At 53.2% G+C, this 21,427-nt stretch overlaps 2 protein-coding genes across 5 annotated transcripts in view; both read left to right on the forward strand.

Moving 5' to 3' along the window:
• Positions 1-7,875, forward strand: part of DVL3 (dishevelled segment polarity protein 3) — a 14,703-nt gene extending 6,828 nt beyond the window's left edge. The window contains exons 2-15 of the mRNA XM_011981862.1: positions 652-721; positions 1,261-1,382; positions 1,486-1,595; positions 1,787-1,922; positions 2,100-2,193; positions 2,409-2,478; positions 3,116-3,255; positions 3,436-3,512; positions 3,595-3,662; positions 3,815-3,964; positions 4,567-4,698; positions 4,885-5,052; positions 6,931-7,131; positions 7,244-7,875. Coding sequence (XP_011837252.1) covers positions 652-721; positions 1,261-1,382; positions 1,486-1,595; positions 1,787-1,922; positions 2,100-2,193; positions 2,409-2,478; positions 3,116-3,255; positions 3,436-3,512; positions 3,595-3,662; positions 3,815-3,964; positions 4,567-4,698; positions 4,885-5,052; positions 6,931-7,131; positions 7,244-7,680 — 1,975 coding nt within the window. The 3' untranslated portion in view covers positions 7,681-7,875. The remainder of the gene's footprint in view (positions 1-651; positions 722-1,260; positions 1,383-1,485; positions 1,596-1,786; positions 1,923-2,099; positions 2,194-2,408; positions 2,479-3,115; positions 3,256-3,435; positions 3,513-3,594; positions 3,663-3,814; positions 3,965-4,566; positions 4,699-4,884; positions 5,053-6,930; positions 7,132-7,243) is intronic.
• Positions 7,876-11,562: 3,687 nt separating this feature from the next.
• AP2M1 (adaptor-related protein complex 2, mu 1 subunit) lies at positions 11,563-20,961 on the forward strand. Of its 4 annotated transcripts, XM_011981858.1 has the most exons (13): positions 11,729-11,833; positions 13,814-13,930; positions 15,099-15,104; positions 15,739-16,004; positions 17,063-17,145; positions 17,539-17,544; positions 17,742-17,877; positions 17,978-18,119; positions 18,593-18,712; positions 18,809-18,944; positions 19,048-19,145; positions 19,621-19,732; positions 20,346-20,961. In XM_011981858.1, the coding sequence occupies exons 2-13, from the start codon at positions 13,857-13,859 to the stop codon at positions 20,478-20,480; spliced, it is 1,314 nt and encodes a 437-aa protein (XP_011837248.1). In that variant the 5' UTR covers positions 11,729-11,833; positions 13,814-13,856; the 3' UTR covers positions 20,481-20,961. The 4 variants fall into 4 exon arrangements, with proteins under 4 accessions (XP_011837249.1, XP_011837250.1, XP_011837248.1 ...); XM_011981859.1 differs by lacking the exon at positions 15,099-15,104 and having other exon boundaries at positions 11,563-11,833; XM_011981861.1 differs by lacking the exons at positions 15,099-15,104; positions 17,539-17,544 and having other exon boundaries at positions 15,739-15,811; positions 15,851-16,004.
• Positions 20,962-21,427: the final 466 nt, after the last annotated feature.

Below are 21,427 nucleotides of genomic sequence, written 5' to 3' on the forward strand. Positions count from 1 at the left end.
AGTAGCTGGGACTCAGCCTCCCGAGTAGCCTGCCACCTCACCCGGCTAGTTTTTTGTATTTTTTAGTAGAGACGGGGTTTCACCATGTTAGCCAGGATGGTCTCAATCTCCTGACCTCGTGATCTGCCCATCTCAGCCTCCCAAAGTGCTGGGATTATAGGCTTGAGCCACCGCGCCCGGCTTCCCCTTCTCTTTTCTAATTTTCTTAAATTCTTTGTCCACACCTCCCACAACAATGTTAGGATTCCCACTTAAGAAAGGAAGGACAGTTATAATTGTATGCTTTTTTCCAATTGGGGTCAGAGGAAAAGAGAAAGTCTAGCCCAGGAGAGTCATGTTGGGGATGGGTAGAGCACTCTGGAGATTTTAGGGCGTGGCATGGGGGACAGTGATGTGTCAGTTGTAATTTGCAATCACCTGATGACTGAGAGGATGCCCCAGGAAGGCATCTGGCCTAGGCAGGGCTGGTATCTTCCTGGTGGTGCTAAAGAGCTGTTCCTGGGTCTCCCCAACCTTTGCTTTCATTTGAACAGTCTTGTGCTGGTGGTTTGATTCCCAGTTTAGGATAGAGGAGCACCTGAGAGTTGGGATTTGAGGATCCTCCATTTCCATCCTAGAAGGTTCTCTGTGACCATCCCCTTTTCTCTGCAGAGTGGTGAAGGAGGAGATCTCGGATGACAATGCCAAGCTACCATGCTTCAATGGCCGGGTGGTGTCCTGGGTAAGGAGCCCTCAGCCTTCCATCCACCTGCATCCCTGTGCTGGGCTGGACGAGGGAAAGGCATCACTGAGATTGTAGCTGGTGGTTTTAAGCTTCAGTATCTGAATCTTTCTTTAGTTTTCTAAATGAACTGCTTCTCACCTCAGATTCTGTAACCTTGAGGAAAAGTGAGAAATTGGTGGGAAGGGGGAAGAGGGAGAGATAGAAACACACAGTGGAGATAGCAACGTTTCTTATGCCTTTCAGACACTTGCCTCAGGTTTCCTTCTGCCACCTGCTCATCTCTGCCTTAGACCACTGAGCCTTGTTCTTTGTCCCCATTCCACTTCACCACCCCATGCCTTCCAGCCACCCCATCAATAGCAGGAAGTGGCAGAGGGGCCACTGTTCATCTCAGCCATCCTTGCACAGCCCTGTCTTTTCTCCCTCAATATTTCCTGCTTCCTTCCTCTTACGCCTTCATGCCTTGCCAGAAGCCAACAATCCCCTTCTCCTTGGTGCTCTTCTAACATACTACTCACTCAGTTTCTCCCCTTCAGCTGGTGTCAGCTGAGGGCTCACACCCGGACCCAGCCCCCTTCTGTGCTGACAACCCATCGGAGCTGCCACCACCTATGGAGCGCACGGGAGGCATCGGGGACTCCCGACCCCCGTCCTTCCAGTGAGTGTGACCTGAGGGTGGGGAGGGCAGCATCAGCTCAGCCCAGGGCTGGGGGAGGGAGCCCCCAGCCTGGCCCCTCCCCCATCAAGTCTCTTCCCTGCAGCCCTCATGCTGGTGGGGGCAGCCAGGAGAACCTGGACAATGACACAGAGACGGACTCCTTGGTGTCTGCCCAGCGAGAGCGGCCACGCCGGAGGGATGGCCCAGAGCATGGTATATCTTCCTGAACATGGACACCGTCTGTACCTCACACCCTCCCCACAGTTTCCACCCAGCTACCCACCTCCTTGCCCTACTTCCTGAGCTCAGGATGTGCCTGGCCCCGGTGCAGCCCCTGGCTTACCTCTCTCCCTCCACTCCTGCACTGGGCACTGTGTAAACCCAACTGCTTCCATCCCCTGCAGCAACTCGGCTAAATGGAACTGCAAAGGGGGAGCGACGGCGAGAACCAGGGGGTTATGATAGCTCATCCACCCTTATGAGCAGCGAGCTGGAGACCACCAGCTTCTTTGACTCAGATGAGGATGATTCCACCAGCAGGTGGGGCTTGAGTTTCATGGGGATTGTGGGGCAGGTGACCCTGGAGGAGCCCTAAACCCTGAGGAGGCAGGGCCCTGGGAGGCTTATAGGCTTTGTGTTGGGGACCCAGGCCCTGCAGTGCCTCTCATGGGGGCAGGGCTGGGCCAGCCTGGTGGGGAACGACTGTGGGCCCCACAGGTTCAGCAGCTCCACAGAACAGAGCAGCGCCTCACGCCTGATGAGAAGACACAAGCGGCGGCGGCGGAAGCAGAAGGTTTCTCGGATTGAGCGGGTATGGGGTCTGGGAGGCTAGGGATGGGTGGAGGTAGATTGTAAGCCCTTCCTAGGCAGGGCCAAGGCTTGTTCTTCCTTAGATCCCATCCCCTTAGTGCAGTGTTTAGAACCTTGGGGCAGGGGGCAACACCGAGGACTCACCTTGAGGAGGAGCCAGGTGGGAGTGAATTCCTGCCACCCCTGCCTACTGCTCAGGGCCTCTGTCTATTTCAGTCCTCGTCCTTCAGCAGCATCACGGACTCCACTATGTCCCTCAACATCATCACGGTCACTCTCAACATGGGTGAGTCTGAGGAAACAGCACTCTAAAGCACCTGCTATGTGCCAGACACTGGGCAGACTTGAGGAGCTCAGAGAGGCACAGAATATGTTCCCTGTCCTCAGGGAGCTCTCTTTCATAAATATCAGCTGATACATAAACTGATCATTTTAGTGTCTCATCATCAGGGCTATGACAGAGATAAGCACAGAGAGTTGTGGAAGTAGAAAATGGCATCAGGGAAGGATTCCTGGAGGAAGTAATTTCTGAGTGCCCACTCCTTCACATCTCTCAGCCATTGCATCCTTTCTCTCTGATTTCTGCCCTAGGTACTCTCTTTACGAGGCAGCTAGATATAGTAAAAGGAGCCCAACTTTGGGATTTAAATCTGAGTTTGATTCCTGGCTCTGCCAGTTACTGGCTTAGGAAAGTCATCTTCTAGGTTCACTAAACCTCAGTTGCCTGCTGTGTAAAATGGGACTGAGTCCCTACCTTACAGTCAGCAAGGATTCCATGGAAGCATGTTGAGCATGCTGAGTGCAGTGCCTGATTCAGGATCAGTAAATGTCAGTTCAGTTCCTGTCCGTTTCCATTTTCTAATGGGCTGGGAATGCGGGTAGGAACCTTGCTCCCCCTTAAGGTCTTAAATTGCTCTCTATAGAAAAATATAACTTTTTGGGCATCTCCATTGTGGGCCAAAGCAACGAGCGTGGTGACGGCGGCATCTACATTGGCTCTATCATGAAGGGTGGGGCCGTGGCTGCTGATGGACGCATCGAGCCAGGAGATATGCTGTTACAGGTATCAGTGCCCATCCTAGGCGGTGGTGTGGATAGAGAGCCGGGAGGTGTCCTACCATCTGCACCCTGCTCATTCAGAGGCCCTTTCTTGGTTGAGGGAAGACTCCCTGACCTACCAACTTGAGTTCCCCTTTCATCCTCCCCAACACAGCTATTTATCCCACTCCTGGTCCTTTCCCAGGTAAACGAGATCAACTTTGAGAACATGAGTAATGACGATGCAGTCCGGGTACTGCGGGAGATTGTGCACAAACCGGGGTATGGATGGAATGGGGCACTGGGCAAGGGGCTTGGTCTGGCCTGTACACATCCTGCCTTCACAGGACACCCTTGTTTTCAGGCCCATCACCCTGACTGTAGCCAAGTGCTGGGACCCAAGTCCACGTGGTTGCTTCACATTGCCCAGGAGTAAGTGGATGGGAGACTCAGTCCTAAAGCTGGTGCTTACATACATGAGCACTGTCTCTCCTTTCTTCTCTCACCCAGAGCCCCCACATCTATCCTGTTGGGCCCAGCAGTGGGCAGGGTGGGTAGCCCATGACTCCTCATCCTCCCTGCAGGCGAGCCCATCCGGCCCATTGACCCTGCGGCCTGGGTCTCCCACACTGCAGCCATGACCGGCACCTTCCCTGCATACGGCATGAGCCCCTCCCTGAGCACCATCACCTCCACCAGCTCCTCCATCACCAGTTCCATCCCTGACACAGAGCGTGAGTGTCCAACCCTGTGTCCTGGGCCCAGCAGACAGGGCCAGGTGGGAGGACTGATGAGGGTCCATGTGGAGACTCTTGCTTGAGCATCAGAGAGGGCCGGAGATGGGGCTCGGCTCATTCTAGCAACCCCACACTGCAACTCCCCCACAGCGGGCACTCCAACCCTCACTAAACAGTGTTTGCTTCTGAACCTGTATGAGCACCCAGGGCACCTCAGTTTCCTCTTATAAAATGGGACTCACGAAATAAACTACCAGGTTCTCGTGGGTTTAATGAGAGGATCTAAGTGAAGCACCACTGCGATGTGTGGTGTAAAGTAAGCATTCAGTAAACGGCAGCCATTTCGATTATCATCACATGTATATCGCACACTGTGCCAAGCACCTGCATTTATATTATTTAATCCTTTTTCAAATAGCCTTGTAAAGTAGATATGAAAATCCCCATTTTTTATAGAAGGGGAAACTGAGAGTTCAAGAAATCAGTAATTTTCCCAGCATTGGTCCCATAATTACTAGGTGGTAGAGCTAGAATGCAAACTCTTGTTTACCAAACTCCAAAGCCCCTTTTTGCCTCACCATTCTGCCTCCCACCCCCAGGCCTAGACGACTTCCACTTGTCCATCCACAGTGACATGGCTGCCATCGTAAAAGCCATGGCCTCCCCTGAATCAGGGTTGGAGGTCCGTGACCGCATGTGGCTCAAGATTACCATCCCTAATGCTTTCATCGGTGAGAGAGCCCCATGGTGGGATGCAGGGTGGGTGGGGAGTGATGGGGCAGGGCAGGCCGGAGGGCCCAGGACTTCCCTTGGACCCTTCCTTTGAGCTGGAGCCAGCCCCAGCCTCATAGCTTCTGTGAGGCCAGATGAGTCCAAGTCAGATGGGCCTCCCCATCAACTGGCAGCCTTGCCCCCAGGCTCAGATGTAGTGGACTGGCTGTACCACAATGTGGAAGGCTTCACAGACCGGAGGGAGGCCCGCAAGTATGCTAGCAACCTGCTGAAAGCTGGCTTCATCCGCCATACCGTCAACAAGATCACCTTCTCCGAGCAGTGCTACTACATCTTCGGCGACCTCTGCGGCAGTATGTGCCTCCCTCACCTTCTTGCCCTGTCTCCTGGCTGTGAGTGGGGAGGTAGCCAGGGAGGTGGCAGCAGACTCTGGGGAACCCAAATTGGGGGACAGCAGAGCCAGGGGCCCAACTCAAGGCCTGAGAGTTCTGTGGTGGAAGAAGAGTCCAATCTAGCCTCTTTACCTGGCCCACATCTCCCTCTTGGACCTGGCATTTTCTAAGTGCCTGCTCTGCCTGGTACCATGCTGACTGTTCCTAAAGCATCATCTTACTCAATCCTCACAACCTCCCAGAGGCCCAGCTCAGGAGGATACTGCCAGAACAGGCCTTTTCCTTCTCACTGGTCTCTGCTAGGGGTGTTGCAGGCTTAAAGGGAAGAACTGGAGGCCTAGGTAGCCCCAAGGAGCACACAGTCATTCCCTCTAAACAACAGCCTGGAGGCTCACGTCGCCACCAGCTCTGGGCAACAGCTGACACAGACCACTGCTTTCCTCCACCACCACTCCCCATGCTGGCTGCAGGCTCCACAGGCAGCCTCAGAGCCCTGTGTCCTGACTTCTCTCCTGGAAGGTTGGGCTGGCTCTCCTTAGGGCTGGAGGAATGTCTCATCTTAATAGGGCGGGTGGCCTCAAGGGCAGTCGTAGCTCTCTTGAGGCTCTGGGACCTGGTACCGATAGTGTGTGAGCAGAGGGTGTCCCAGGCAGATATTCAGTTCTGGTGGCCCCTTATACTCTCTTCAAGGTAGTTCCAACAATGGTGGGAGCAGCCTTGCCCTTAAGGAATGTATAATTTCCCTGGGGGCGCCAGGGTCCGTGAGATGAGTTGTTGGAGTGAGACAGAGCTATGAAGAGCCAGGCCTGGCCGGGAACGGGGTGGAGAGCACTGGGGGAGGCACCTAAGTTGTTCTTTGCTTCTGGCCCCTTCCAACCTACTCCAGCAGCACCAGGAAAGTGTAATGAGGGCCAAGTACCTTCTATATAGGGAATCTCTGGCAGGCCCTGCACTCATTCTAGGCTTTTAAAAGTGGGTATTTAGTTCTAGGTGAGGGGGTGGGTAAAACTTTACCTAAATTTCCCAAACTGCTCCTTGCTCCTAAAGAATGACCTCATCTGAGAAGGTAAGGAGAAACTAAGCTACTCTTAGCTTCTGTTCTGATTAGTTTAGGCTGAGCTGAAGGTAGTGTTCACTATTGTGCTTCATGAACTTCAGGTGCGACATACCTGGTGACTGTCTGGTATTTCAGCCTTCCAAATTCTCCAACCTTGCACCAGCTGAGTGAACAGAAGAGAAAATGGCCACATAAGAGTTTTGCAGGCCGGGCTCACGCCTGTAATCCCAGCCCTTTGGGAGGCCGAGGTGGGAGATCACCTGAGGTTAGGAGTTGGAGACCAGCCTGGCCAACATGGTGAAACCCTGTCTCTACTAAAAATAATAATAAAAAAATTAGCCAGGCGTGGTGGTGTGACCCTGTCAGGGGGCTGAGGCAGGAGAATCGCTTGAACCAAGTGGGGAGGAGGTTGCAGTGAGCTGAAACTGCACCACTGCACTCCAGCCTTGGCTATAGAATGATACTCTGTCTCAAAGAGTTTTGCCGCTTCTAGCCCACTGAGGCCAGCAGAGAAAGTGCAAAAGCTTGGCAAGGGCCTTAAAGGGATTGGGAGGTACAGCTTTAGCTAAGAATGACGACTCGAGGCCTTCCTGAGGCAGGTCTCCCTGGAGCTGGCTGTGGTGGTGGCAAAGCGGGTCTGCAGAAGGGGCAGCTGTCTGGTCTGTGCCTCCTCTCATTCTAGCCAGAAACTACCACGGTCTCTGTCATCCAGAGCCCACCTGACCTAGGCTAGGGACCTCTCTCCAGAAAGACCTAGCTCCATCCGGCCCTTCCCTCCACAGACATGGCCAACCTGTCTCTCCACGATCACGATGGCTCCAGTGGCGCCTCTGACCAGGACACACTGGCCCCTTTGCCGCACCCGGGGGCCGCCCCTTGGCCTATGGCTTTCCCGTACCAGTACCCGCCACCCCCGCACCCCTACAACCCACACCCAGGCTTCCCGGAGCTGGGCTACAGCTATGGCGGGGGCAGCGCCAGCAGTCAGCACAGCGAAGGTAAGGTAGAGGGGCCGCGGAGGAAGGCTATAGGTGGGCCTCAGGCTTCCCCCGCCCACTCAGCTTGCCCCGCGCTGGCCCTGTTTGCCTCCTACAGGCAGTCGGAGCAGTGGCTCCAACCGTAGCGGCAGCGATCGGAGGAAGGAGAAAGACCCGAAGGCCGGGGACTCCAAGTCGGGGGGTAGCGGCAGCGAATCGGACCACACGACACGCAGCAGCCTGAGGGGGCCGCGGGAGCGGGCGCCCAGCGAGCGCTCAGGCCCGGCGGCCAGCGAGCACAGCCACCGCAGCCACCATTCACTGGCCAGCAGCCTTCGCAGCCACCACACACACCCGAGCTACGGTCCTCCCGGAGTGCCCCCTCTCTACGGCCCCCCTATGCTGATGATGCCCCCGCCGCCCGCGGCCATGGGGCCCCCAGGAGCCCCTCCGGGCCGCGACCTGGCCTCAGTGCCCCCGGAACTGACCGCCAGCAGACAGTCCTTCCGCATGGCCATGGGAAACCCCAGTGAGTTCTTTGTGGATGTGATGTGAGCAGGGCCCCTCCCTCACCTCCATTCCGCTCCCACCCCAGCCGGCTGCGTTTCTCTCTCCATCCGTCCGTCCGTCTTTTTTACTTTGTCTGGTACCTGAAAGGGAAATAAACGGAACTAAATCCAGGTGCGCTAACTGCTCGCAGGGTGCTGCGAGGGTGGGGTGCACCTACCGATTGGCTCTGCAGCCCCCTAACCTGCCTCTGGCCCCACTTCCTTTCCTCTGCCCACTAACCGCTGCATAGGACTTCTCAGGACCCTTTTTGTCCCTGGGACCAGACTTGGTGCTGCCCCTTACTCCCCTCTGCAAACCCCCTTTTGGGAGTTGACCCCAGCAATGTCCTTGGTGGCATGCTCACTCCCTCATTCTCTCCTTTCCCCTTTAGCTCCCTTTCACCATTCATTCAGCTACATAATCCCTCTATTAACCCCACCCTATCAGGCACGTGTGCAAACCTCTTGACTTTACCCCACATTACTGACACCAAAATATATTTGCTTCATCTGCCCCTACTAACTGTCCCCCTGCCTGCTGCCTCAGCCCTGCAACCTAAAGCTGTAGTTGCCTCCAGTAGCCATCCATGCCATCCCTGCCTGTGCCCAGGATCAGAGGCCCAGAAGGCTCCCTCAGTTGCCTGAGGGGCTAGTGCCTTCCAGGGAGCATCTCTGCTCTACCCCTGCCCCATGCCTGTCCTGCGTGCTGGTTCCTTCAGACCCCTAACCCTACTAACCATCAGGCTCTTCTCACCTCCAGGCCTGAAACATTTCTTTTCTTTCTTTTTTCCTCCCCCAATTTTCCCTGGGCCTGGAGCAGCCAAGAATTTCGGGCTGTTTGACTTTCTGTGAGCCCCCAGCGAGGGGAGGCCCAACCTCCGAGGAGACCAGGAACCCTGCTTCAGCAGCCCCTCAGGGCTTCCCAAGGATGTCCAACCCCCACACCCACATGTTAACATAATGGGTCACTAGGCTTCTGGGGAGGGCCCAGCTTCATCCATGCGTGAGAGACTCTCCTCCTTTCCAGAGAGAATCAGACTGTACCACATGTGGCAGCCTGCGAGCGGATGGGGTGCGAGTTGGGGGGGGTGCCTCTTTAGCTCTTTATCTTTCTCATGTATGCATACATGCACAGAGACGCAAGCACAGGTGCCTATGCAAGTTCACTAAAGCCTCAGGGCTGGTCCCTGCCGGAAGGGCTGGACCCTCTCAATCCTCTCCTAGGTTGTGGGGCTGGTCCCCTGACACCCTTCTCCCCATCCTGTTAGCCCTCAAACCTCGCACACATGTCCCCAGCATTTTCTCACCTGGATAAAGCCTGTAAGCTGGGTCTCAGGCTGGGCTCAGCAGAGGACTCGCCCTGCGACTGACAGACCATTCCCACCCCCACACACAACCTCCTCCGTTTTCACATTCACCATGACACCCCAGAGCAAGGACACAGGAGCCCACAAGCCATTTGAGGTTGGGCAAGGAGACTACCAGGACTTCCAGACAGAGTACCAGGTTTTATTTTTCACCTTATTCTCCACTTTAAACAAATCATGACTTTCTCTTTAAGCCTCTGCTATAAATTCTCCTGGCTGTCCTGGGCTTCCATATTTTGGGGGCTGGGGTGTCAAAAGTGAGATGAAGTCCTTAGCTCCAGGTTTTGGGATAAACCAAGGTAGGGACATTTTGGCATTTGTTTCAATTAACAGTACTTCCTTGGACGGTTGCGGTGGCTCACGTCTGTAATCCCAGCACTTTGGGAAGCTGAGGCAGGTGGATCACTTGAGGTCAGGAGTTTGAGACCAGCCTGGCCAACATAGCGAAACCCCATCTCGACTAAAAATACAAAAATTAGATGGGTGTTTTGGCACCTGCCTGTAATCTCAGCTACTCAGGAGGCTGAGGCACAAGAATCGCTTGAATCCAGGAAGCAAGTGGAGGTTGCAGTGAATTGAGATCACACTCCAGCCTGGGTGACAGAGTGAGATTCTGTATCAAAAGCAAACAAAAACAATACTTCCTGGGATTTTGGTGCACAGGGAGCTTTGTTGGAAGTGTGACTCAGTCTTGCCTGCCTTCTGGGAGCTCTAGAATTGTTCCCAACCTAGTCCGTGGCTTCTAGCCACCACTAGAAGTTTCACGTACTTCTCTCTCTGACTCTGTCTTGTCCATCTCTCTTGAGAATTTCTCCACGATTGCTCATGCCTGTCAGTATCAGTGCTTCCATCGTTACGTCTTTGATTCACTTCTCTTTCCTTTCTGTTTACTCCCAAAATGGAGTCATTCATCCTGATGTCCTCAATTGCTGCTGATATGCTGGTGATTCCCAAATACATAGCTCCAACCCCAACTTCCCCCAGACTTTAGATCTGTATTGGTATTACCTACTGGACATCTCTATGGACAGTTCCATGTAGACTCAACTCATCTGCCGAACCAAGTATGTTCCTCCTGAATTCCTATCCTGGTTACCTTCATCACAATCTACATAGGCTCACCAGCTAGAAACATTTATGAGCTTACATTCCTTCTTCCCATATCTTACTCATCAGCATATCATGTTCATTTCACTCCAACAATCTGTCTTGAATGTGGCCCTCCCTCTCCCCTCTCTCTTTACTTTAATTCATTGGAGCATGGGATTTGGAGTCAGGTGGTTTTGGGTTTGAATTCCAGCTCTACTATTTTTGGTTGTGTGATAGGAGAGTTATTTAACCTCTCTGAGCCTCAGTCCCCTCGTATGTAAAATGATGATAATAATACCTACCTCACAGGGTTGTTGTGAGGATTTAAATTAGATATTGTACGAAAAGTGCCTAGCACAGTGCCTGGCACACAGTAGAGTAGGTGCTCAATAAATGGTAGCTATTATTATTATTATTTTATCATTATTATTATTTACTCTAAATTGGTAGCAGTTTAGGGTATTTTTGGAAGATAAAGCTTTTGCAAAGGTAGGAGTGAAGCCTTGAGTGCTGGTTCAAAAATTAGAAGTGCCTGTATTCAGTCACTTAATGACTTCAGACCTTGACTATGATTTGAGAGGGGTCAGATCTTCATCCTGCCACATCGTGGCTTCTGGCCAGAGGCTGGGAAGGACTGTAACATTTGCAACCAGATCTGCCCTTTCTCACCCTTCCTTCCTCCCATGACAGGCACAGTCCTGCCCAAAGAAGGCAGCAGTTTATCTCTGCAAGAACCAAGCAGGCCTTTAATGTTTGAGGGTTGGCTCTGTCTCCTCAGCTTGGATGTAAAGATTCTGTTTATCAAAGAAGGGATTTCAAATCCCATGTCAAACTGAATTCAACTCTTTGAACATCTTCTAAGCAACATATATGCCTGTCACTAGAAGGCATGCACAATCGCATAGGTATAGCTAAGGAGAACATCGGCTCATTCATGAAAAGCTGTAGCTGACCTCGAGGAAGATTGTACAGTCATGGACATATTTGTGAAAAGGTTTAGTTTCTTCCCAAGTAGTCTCCTCTTTGCTCCCCGCTCCTCTCCTTGGGTCTTGATCCCTTGGAAAAAGCTCATGTCCGGAATAAATATATGAGAAAAGCTTGGGAGAATCAGAGGTAGTGTTAGAAAGCAGTAAATTCAGCACAAACACTTATACTGCCAAGTTGTATTTATTTGTGTGCAAAGTGAGGACAGCCAGTCCTGGGACTCTGGAGACAGAAAAGGCCTACAGCAATCCCAGGCTTAACAGATGTGCTTCTACAAATGACATTAATATTCCAAAACTCTCCAAAACACAAATAGGAATAGGAGGAAGTGCAGGGACTACAATTCCCAGAGCGCTCAGTGAGAAAAAAAAAAAAAAAAATGAGGCCGGTGGAGCGGTGTATGCTGGAATGTGTATTTCTGGTAAGGCCGGCTAAGGCCACGCCTACCCCTTCCTGAGGCAGGGACGGTTTCTCGAAAGCAATCGGTAGTTGTAGTTTTGCTAAACCTAGAGCGCTTCAAATTGCAAGCAAGGAGGCCGCGAGGCCTGACGGGATTTGTAGTCGGCGCGAGAGGCGGGCGCGCACGCGCAGCCGGGACCGGGGCGGGGCCGCGGCACTGCGGTGAAAGCCGAGGCAGCGGGCAGACGAGCAGGGGGCGGGCGGACATCTTGGGATCCGGAGAGTGGCCGGGCCGGCAGAGAAGGGGCCTCGGGACACCAGGTGAGCCGGGGATCTGGCCTTATGGCGTCGGGGAGGACGCCGCGGGTCGTCTGCTTCGCCGCCCAGCTTTGTCCTGCCCTGCGCTGAGCTGGCAGAAAGCTGCCCACACCCGGGAGTGGCTTCAGCCTTCAGACCCGGGAGCTGGCTGACGGTGGGGCGGGGGCGCCCGGGGCGAGGTTGCAGGGCTGGCGGGGAGCGGTGCCCTCCACCTGACCCGCCTGGCGCCTCCCATGAGAGGGATACCGCCTGAAATTCTCCCAGAGCAGGAACGCTGCGCAGGGCCCCCTCCCTAGGATAGTGCCAACCCCCTACCCCTCCGCGCAAGGACAATTTACCCGTCTGGTAGGACAGTGACACCCCCTTGTTCCGCCTCCTTGCACCGTGACAGATCTCACACCATGCGGCGCCCCCTCCTCTCAGTTCAGTGACATCCCGCGGCTCTTCTTCCTTAGACCTGTGACGGCCCCCGCGCCCCATGGCACCATCTTTTCCCACGATGTCTCCCCAAGGCGAAAAGCCCACCACCCCCTCATTACTCTGCACCTGAACCCCAAGCAGACTCTGTCTCCCCAGCTTTCCCTTATTCACTACCGTCAATTTCCCCCTGCTAGTTTTTCCTTCTTAAGCCTTGACGTTTTCCATACTGGAAACCCTTAAGTGCACTCCACCAGCCCAATTTGCTGCTGTGGGCTCACCTGAGGACGCTGCCTGGCTGTCACTGCCGGTCTTTCCCCTTAACTAAATGTTCCATTCCTGCCCAAGGCCCCACCTCTGGTTCTCGGGTGCCCTTCCCTACCTACCACTCGATATACCTGTGGACTTGGTTCTTTGCCCCAGGCTCTACCTCCATTTTGCATCTCCTCTACCAGCCTGTTTGGGACTGAGGAATGGGATGAGTCCACCACCTTGAGAGGCCGCTCACCCCTCTGGAAGACCTTGACAGCCACAGGAAAAGGCTTTATTTTCCAGTTTAGAAAAGTCTTCTAAAGTGCTCCCTGTGAAATTAATACCAGAGCTAATCCAGGAAATCTAAAAGCAAATTAATGCCTTTTCTCAAGCAGTCTAAATTAATTTGACCCAAATAATTTGGATAATTCAGGCATCCTGAAATCCCTGCTTCTTGTTTATAGGCACCCAGGCCAGAAATGAGTTACTTGATGGGCCTGGAATCACGATTTCAGATGGAAGGATTTCTTAATTTTATGAGCCTACACTACCCCCACCCCCCAGGCCTTACTTTTATTGCATTCCAGAGCTTTTTGAAAGGGGGGTGGTAGCCAGAAATAACTGTAATAAGCAGCTTAGGTGATGGAGGTGTAGTCTGCCAGCACTAGGACCTTCCTCCTTTGCCCTTTGCCTGCTTATTCCACTGCCTGAAAGAGGTTAAGCCACACTCCCGGGTCCACATTAGGGCCTAAGGGCTCCCTTCTCTTCTCCTCACACCCTTTCATGGAATGTTTGAATTCTGTGAATTAGAGTGCCGGAAGTTCAGGCCCTGCGACCTTCTCTGAAAGGTAGTGGAGCCCGAGAGACTGGATGCTCTAAAGGTTATGCCTGGGGGCCCCAGGCCTGAACCAACTGGAGTAATTCCTACCGCCATTCCTGCAGCCGCAGGCAGGCAGGCCTTAGTGACTCACTGGCGGGAGCCTGAGAGTCTGCACAGGAGGAGGCCGAAAAGGATCATTCCTGAGCTCAGTGCTGGAGAGAGGGGGCGGGGTTGCTGATGCTCAGCCCCAGGAAAGGGAGGGTCAAAATGGCCTTAGAGTCCTGAGCCTAATCTCTCTCAGTTTCTTTCTCCCATCCAGTGTGGAATAAACAGGAACTGGAGCCTAGCTGAGGGGAGGGGCATGTCTGGGAGGGCTGCAGGTCACTTGCTAAAGGGTTGAGTCAGGAAAAAAGCTCCAGTGATCTGCACAGCTCCACAGGGGATGTTGGCAGAGATTCTGAGGTCTTCTTTTACCCCGCCCCCGCCTGTCCTAGGTCTGTTCTCAGAGCAATGGGCCGCGGAGACTGATCTGCCGCCATGATTGGAGGCTTATTCATCTATAATCACAAGGGGGAGGTGCTCATCTCCCGAGTCTACCGAGATGACATCGGGTGAGTCCTCTGGCGGAGCCAGCTGTGCCCCACCACTCCAGCCCCTGAGCCCCAGCATGCAGGATTAGGTCTGTTCTCACCAGAGGCTTGACTTGGACCACCCTGACCCCTGGCTGCACCCTGGAAGCTCAGCTAGTGTAGCCTGGCTCCCATTAGGTCTGGTGGTATTCGCCCGGCAGCCAGCCTGCTGGCCCCTAGGTGGGACCCGTGGAATGGCATGGTCCCACAGCTTTAGGAACGCCTGCCCTTCCTGCATCCTGTTTCTCTATACAGGCCTGGTTGCTGGAGATGAGTGTCTTTGCCCAGGCTGGTGAATTTCTTCTTTGAGGAGAAGGAGAAATATCTCTAGTGGGTGGGGTTAGTGGCCAGGCTGGAGACACTAATCCATCTAAGCCTTGCTCTGAGAAGCCCTTCCCATATCAAGCGCCTTCACTGGATTCTATTGAAAGCCTCTCCAGGCTACCCAATCCTCTCCTGCTCCCTTTCTCAGGAGTCAGGCTGCTGACTCAGCTGTCTTCAGTTCTTCTGGGCCATTCCTGGGGGAGAGGCTGGGAGGGAGCGTGAGGCACTCTCTGGGTCACTGAGAAAGGGCAGGGAGGCCATGCTACCCTCTCTGGTTTATCAGAGTAGACCCAGAGCGGCTCCATATCCTGGGCCTTCACACAGAGCCACAGCCTGCCTTCTCATTCTGCGCCCCCTTGCACACGCTGGACCTATCCTAGCCTCCGAGGCGCTAATGAGATTAGGCTCCTCTGGTTCCTGCTGCCTGTTTTTCTTCCTCAGAGAGCTTGAGATAAAGTCACAGAATGGGCCTGTGGCAGTGCTCCTCATTTGGCTCCCTGGCTGATGGGCTGGCCTGGCCCTTGCGGGTGTTTGTCCATTGGCTGGTGGTGTGGCATGAGCTAGAGCTGCAGCTGTGGCAAGGCCTGGCCTGCCTGAACCTGGCTGGCTACACCCCCCACCCCCACCCCCGGCCCCCCTCCTGCGTTGGATAGACTAGGCAAGCCAAGGCTGGGTCACACGCCACCTTGCCTGTCTTGTCTGTGTCCACCTCACGGTGTGTGCTGCCCTCCCGGTGTGTTGTGTGTCTAACCCTCTCTCTCGTTGCTGTCACTCTCCTCTTCTTGCTGGCGTCATTTCTCTCATCCCATCTCATTGACTGCCGTAGCAATAGGTAAGCGGCCTCTCAAGCTGCTGCCCAGGTACAGGTGGGTGGGGGCCCTGCCCCCATCATTGTTTTCCTGCATCCTTTTTCATTCCCTGAACTTGCTCTGGAGTTGGATCCTGGGCAAGAATGGGTAGCACAGTTCCATGGCCCCTTGGTACTTCCTCCTTTGTGACTTCTGAAGCCATGCTGGCTTTGTCTAACATCTGGAGGAGTCGGCCCTCCCCACTGGTGGGATCACTAGCGGGAGGACTGGAGAAGCAGTGTCTCTTTCTGTCCTGGACCTGGGAGCTTACAGGGAAGCTAGATAAAGCTGGGAAATTAGGGCCAGCCCTGGGAGTCAAGAATATCTGTCTCTAAACCTGATGAACCTCACTTTATTAAGGTTACATCGGCCTTAATAGTTGACTTCCCTATTTCTTGTGGCCTTTAGACACTAGCCCAGCTCAGGCACTCTTCCCATGCCTCCACAGGGAGTCATAAGAAGGGAACCACCCCAGTGGTTTAGGCATTGGCTTTCTTTAGATTGTGTGTGTCAGACTTCTGCAGAAAGGTGGGTGGAGCTGTTAGCAGCTGTGGTTGATCCTTGTGGGGTAAGGTTCACCTGGGTGCTGAGCAGGCCCTGTGCACCCTTTTTCCTCAGGAGGAACGCAGTGGATGCCTTTCGGGTCAATGTTATCCATGCCCGGCAGCAGGTGCGCAGCCCCGTCACCAACATTGCTCGCACCAGCTTCTTCCACGTTAAGCGGTCCAACATTTGGCTGGCAGCAGTCACCAAGCAGAATGTCAACGCTGCCATGGTCTTCGAATTCCTCTATAAGATGTGTGACGTGATGGCTGCCTACTTTGGCAAGATCAGCGAGGAAAACATCAAGAACAATTTTGTACTCATATATGAGCTGCTGGATGGTGAGGCTGGTGGGCTGGCAGGGCAGGGGGCCTAGGGTGGGAAAGAACCAGGCTGGGCCTGGCCTGAAAGTGGGTGTAGGTCTGAGGCTCTGGTACACTCTGAACTTTCTTTCCTGAGTATCTGGGCTCTTGGACTAGGATCTCTATGCCCCTCAGAAGGCCAGTTCACATCCAAACCTAAAGGCTGGTCTGAAGTAGAACACAGAAATAGGCCAGCAGGTGTGGAGGGGAAGTTTTGGTCTTCCACGGGGCTAGGAACCTGACTCAGGTTTGGTGGTGAGCCTCCTGTATTCATCCTCTTTCCTTTGTGGCTTGGACCTTACTTCACTGACTGTCCACCCGGTTTTCCATCTCAGCAGCTGCTTCAGACCCTGGGGGAGACTGAGATACTACAAGCCCCTGGGGGTGCACTGTTATCTCTGTTTCTCTGTAGGGTGTGATCTAAGGGAAGGTGACTCCTTCCACCTTCCCATTGTCTATTTTCTGGAGAAAACAGCTCAAAGCTTCTTGATTTGCCACCCACTGGCCATGTGACTCTTCTATTGATTTCTTTTTTTTTTTTTTTTTTTGAGACAGGGTCTTACTGTTGTCGTCTATGCTGAGTGCAGTAGTGTAATCACAGCTCACTGAAGCCTTGACCTCCCAGGCTCAAGCAATCCTCCAGCCTTAGCCTCCTGAGTAGCTGGGACCACAGGCACATGCCACCATGCTTGGTTCATTTTTACTATTTTTTGTAGAGCTGGGTCTCACTATGTTGCCCAGGCTGGTCTTGAACTCCTGGGCTGAAGTGATTCTCCCACCTTGGCCTCCCAAAGTGTTGGGATTATAGGCATAAGCCACTGCGCCTGGCCTTGATTTCTCTATTTGAAAAAATCAAACATTTGAATTGTTTTCCTGTAAAGCACAAATCACAGAATAAATGCTACAAAGCTAGAAGACTTTGTTGCAGATGATCCCACATGGTCTTTGGGAGCTGTGCCAGTCAGACATGTGTAGGCCCAAGTAGGGACTGGAATGAGAAGGTTTGTTCAGGGGCTGATGGTTCCCTTCTTTTTCAGAGATTTTAGACTTTGGCTATCCACAGAATTCCGAGACAGGCGCGCTGAAAACCTTCATCACGCAGCAGGGCATCAAGAGTCAGGTACTTGAATTGTGCAGACTATAGTCAGGGTGCAGGCCAATCTCCCTTCATCTCAGCTGGCCCCTGAGCCTTGTCTGAGCTGACTCATAAGCCCTCCTGTAACAGGAAGTGCTGGCCTGAGCCTCCTGCCATGATTGCAGGCCTATTTTGCTCTATGTGGTCCTCCCATTGCAGGAGCAGCCAATTCAGCATCTCTGTTACCAGGAATACAGCTCAAGCAGTTTCCTTTTGCACTGAGGGTTGGGGGAGGAGGCCTGGTCTTGAGGCCTGGTGTTCCTCAGGAGGAGAGAGCTTGGGCCCTCTCCTATAGGATCCAAGCCTCATAGCTTTCTCCTCCTTTTCTGCCTCCCTTGCTGCTTCATGTGGGCACCTCGTTGGCCCTGCGGCCTCCAGCATCAGGTAAGCCCTTCCCTTAGCTTCTGCCCTTGCAGCTTTGCTTTGTTTCTCCAGGCCCTGCCCTTTGGGGCTTATAGGGGAAAATGGATTAAGGTGGGGACTAGAAGGGATGGGGAATGAGGGTGGAGTGGGGATAGAGACAGGATGATTAAAGGGAGAGGGGAGTGAGGCTCTTGCTGTTTGTTTCTGCTCCCATGTAGACAAAAGAAGAGCAGTCACAGATCACCAGCCAGGTGACTGGGCAGATTGGCTGGCGGCGAGAGGGTATCAAGTATCGCCGGAATGAGCTCTTCCTGGATGTGCTGGAGAGTGTGAACCTGCTCATGTCCCCACAAGGTGAGGTCCCTCTCACAACAAAGCTGGAGGGGGCCCAGGGCAGGACCCTGGGCCTGCCTGCCTGACTCTGCTGCTCCCCATTTATCTGTTCCATCACCAGGGCAGGTGCTGAGTGCCCATGTGTCGGGCCGGGTGGTGATGAAGAGCTACCTGAGTGGCATGCCTGAATGCAAGTTTGGGATGAATGACAAGATTGTTATTGAAAAGCAGGGCAAAGGCACAGCTGATGAAACAAGCAAGAGGTGCCTGAGGCAGGAGAGCTGGTGGGAAAGGGTGTCCCTTGGAGGGCTCGGTGGGGTCTAGTGAGCCACAAGTTTCTTCTGGATTTCATTCCCACTGTAATTGCAAACTCTGTTCCTGACGGTAAGCCTGGCTGTTCGCTCTTGACATTGGTGCTAAGAGAGATGAGGGGATTGTCCTCAGAGCAAGCCCCTTTGTTTGGTCCCTAGGACCAAGGCCTCTTCTGTACATACTGACAGCCGCCTCTGCCCAGTGTGCCTGAAACACCCAGGTCCCAAGCAGCAGGGCGCCCAATAGATGAGTTTACAAGGTTTCCCTCTCATCCCAAGCTCTGGGGCAGACCTCCGAGTCAGAAAGCTGCATTCTAGCAGCTTTTCATAGTCTCTGGTGCCAGCCTGGGGTGGAGTGGTCTCCCAGCGTGACACCTGTCATTCTCCTGTACCAATGAGACCTCCTCTTCTGCCCCTGCTTGCAGTGGGAAGCAATCAATTGCCATTGATGACTGCACCTTCCACCAGTGTGTACGACTCAGCAAGTTTGACTCTGAACGCAGCATCAGCTTTATCCCGCCAGATGGAGAGTTTGAGCTTATGAGGTGCCATTGGGGTGTGAGGAGGCAGCCAGTGCTGCTGGCAGATTGGGGAGAGGAAGTGGGTCAGCTCTTTGGTAACCTTGCTTCCCATCCCTTAAGGTATCGCACAACCAAGGACATCATCCTTCCCTTCCGGGTGATCCCGCTAGTGCGAGAAGTGGGACGCACCAAACTGGAGGTCAAGGTGGTCATCAAGTCCAACTTTAAACCCTCACTCCTGGCTCAGAAGATTGAGGTGAGGACAAGGGGCTCGGGGAGGAGGAAGAACTTGTCCCTAGGAATAAAGGCAGCTGATGTCACAGCTTGACAGAGCTCCCTGACAGGTGTGTCACTTCTAGGTGAGGATCCCAACCCCACTGAACACAAGTGGGGTGCAGGTGATCTGCATGAAGGGGAAGGCCAAGTACAAGGCCAGCGAGAATGCCATCGTGTGGAAGTGAGTCTTTCCTTCATTAGGCCACAGCAGGTTCAAGATCCCAGTGTACCCTGTTGTTTTCACCTTTGATCCTTCTGAATGAGGGGTGGGGGAGTGTGCCTCTTTGCTTTTCTAGGAGCCTCTGCTTGTACTGTCAGCCTTTATGCCTCCATGTGAGTATGCACATGCCTGCATTTGGGTTCATGCACGTGCTTATTTTTTAAGATGCTTTGGCATTTCCCTGCTTGCCTTTGTAATGTATCTGTGAAGCTGACAAAGCAAAGATAGCATGCCCAAGTGTCTAGGCAGAAACTGCATCCTGTTGTCCTAAAGTAGTAGACCCAAGCTTCCATAGCAAGTGGTTAGCAGGGTCCTGACCACTTCTTGTTCTGGCACCTCCTGCAAGCTCCTGGGCGTGCTCCTTTCTTAAAATGGGCAACTGCCCTTGAAACTTCTCCAAGCTACAATGGGCTGCCCGTTGTCCCTGTGTTCCTAGGATCAAGCGCATGGCAGGCATGAAGGAATCGCAGATCAGCGCAGAGATTGAGCTTCTGCCTACCAACGACAAGAAGAAATGGGCTCGACCCCCCATTTCCATGAACTTTGAGGTATGGCAGAGGAGGGGCCTAGAGTCATGCCAGGGTATGCTGGAAAAGCTCTTAGAGATCATTCCGATAAACCGCTGCACCTTAGAGGTGAGGAAACTGAGGCCTAGAAAGAAGAACTGGCTTTAATTCATAGATCCATTCTTCCCCTTTCAAGCCTCTTAGTAGAAGTTACTATTCATAGTGAGGCAAATCTTTCACTTCTTTTAGCTTGTCCTAACACAGTTCTTTCGAAAAACTTAGATTGTTTAAATGCCAGGTAAGACACAAAGTTTACTTACAGACAGGATAATGGACTGACTTTGCTTTGTGCATGTTAGACATAATTTTCTCCACCTTAATTTTAAGTTCATAATATTGAGCAGGATAAGTATGTTCTAAAGCAGTTCATTGGTTGCTGTCTCCTACTGATGAAAGGAACTGATTCCGGGTGTCACTGGCAGGGCTTTCTTCTTCAGTCACCTCTTAGAGGGTCCCTCACCACCCCAGCTTCTTTAAGGACCCCAGCCATTCAAACACCTGTAGTAGAGATGAAGTAGAGCAGGGCAACGGGACTTCCCAGAGGAGAGCAGCTGTAAGAGGAAGGCCACATTTCTAACGAGCTGTCCTTGCCCAGGTGCCATTTGCGCCCTCTGGCCTCAAGGTGCGCTACTTGAAGGTATTTGAACCGAAGCTGAACTACAGCGACCATGATGTCATCAAATGGGTGCGCTACATTGGCCGCAGCGGCATTTATGAAACTCGCTGCTAGCTGCCACTAGGCAGCTAGCCCACCTCCCCACCCAACCCTCTTCAACAGGTCCAGGTGCCGCTCCCTCTCCCACCACACATCAGTGTCTCCTCCCTCCTGCTTTGCTGCCTTCCCTTTGCACCAGCCCCTGAGTCCAGGTCTGGGCCAAGCACATTGCAAGTGGGACTGGTGGAGTAGCCCCTGGGCTCCCTGGACAGGGAAGTTCTGAGGCTCCTGCTCTCCCCTCCACCTGTCTGTCCTGGCCTAGTGCCAGGCTCTGAGTTCTGTGACCAAAGCCAGGTGGGTTCCCTTTCCTTCCCACGCCTGTGGCCGCACCTCTGGAGTGGGAGGGTCAGTTGCACCCCTCACCTCAGAGCTCTCCCAAAGGCCAGTAACGGATCCCCAGCCCTCAGTCCCTACTCTGCTTTGGGATAGTGTGAGCTTCATTTTGTACACGTGTGACTTCGTCCAGTTATAAACCCAATAAACTCTGTAGAGTGGAGTTGCTGGCTAAGTGTTGATGTGGGAGCTACCTGGGGAGGGAACTGGTGTTGCTCTCCCCGCAGTTTTCTGTTCTGAATACTCTAAAGGCTCTTTCCTTGTCTTGGTGTCCCAGTTAGGCGTCTCCTGGGCCATCCAAGCCCCTATCCTTGTGGGTTTTGGGCCCAGGTTTCCTGGCTCCTCTAAGAAAGCCTCAAGGGCAAGCAGCCTCAGCGGGCCCCAGTACCCTGGGGGTAGATCTTTCCCTAGCTCTTTTTTATTCCCCCTGGTCCTCGGACTCCTAGGCTCAAGAGATCTTAGCCTAGGATCCAGAGGCTGCCTCAGCCTCTGGAGTAGCTGGGATTACAAGCACGCACCACCACAGCACCCAGCTCTTTCTCTAATTCTTAGGCAGATGTTTTCTAATTAGATTAGGTATAGATTAAGTGAAGTTTACATTTGGTCTTATAGCCATCCTAAGAAATTGA

This window comes from Mandrillus leucophaeus, unplaced genomic scaffold (assembly GCF_000951045.1).
Source record: "Mandrillus leucophaeus isolate KB7577 unplaced genomic scaffold, Mleu.le_1.0 Scaffold231, whole genome shotgun sequence".
Lineage (NCBI taxonomy): Eukaryota > Metazoa > Chordata > Mammalia > Primates > Cercopithecidae > Mandrillus > Mandrillus leucophaeus.

Bases quoted from the DNA above. Each gene is read 5' to 3' on its own strand.
- AP2M1 (XM_011981858.1), top strand. From the start codon at position 13,857: ATGATTGGAGGCTTATTCATCTATAATCACAAGGGGGAGGTGCTCATC. The intron at 16,005-17,062 runs GTGAGGCTGGTG...CTTCTTTTTCAG, and splicing joins CATATATGAGCTGCTGGATG to AGATTTTAGACTTTGGCTAT. The intron at 18,120-18,592 runs GTGCCTGAGGCA...CCCTGCTTGCAG, and splicing joins GCTGATGAAACAAGCAAGAG to TGGGAAGCAATCAATTGCCA.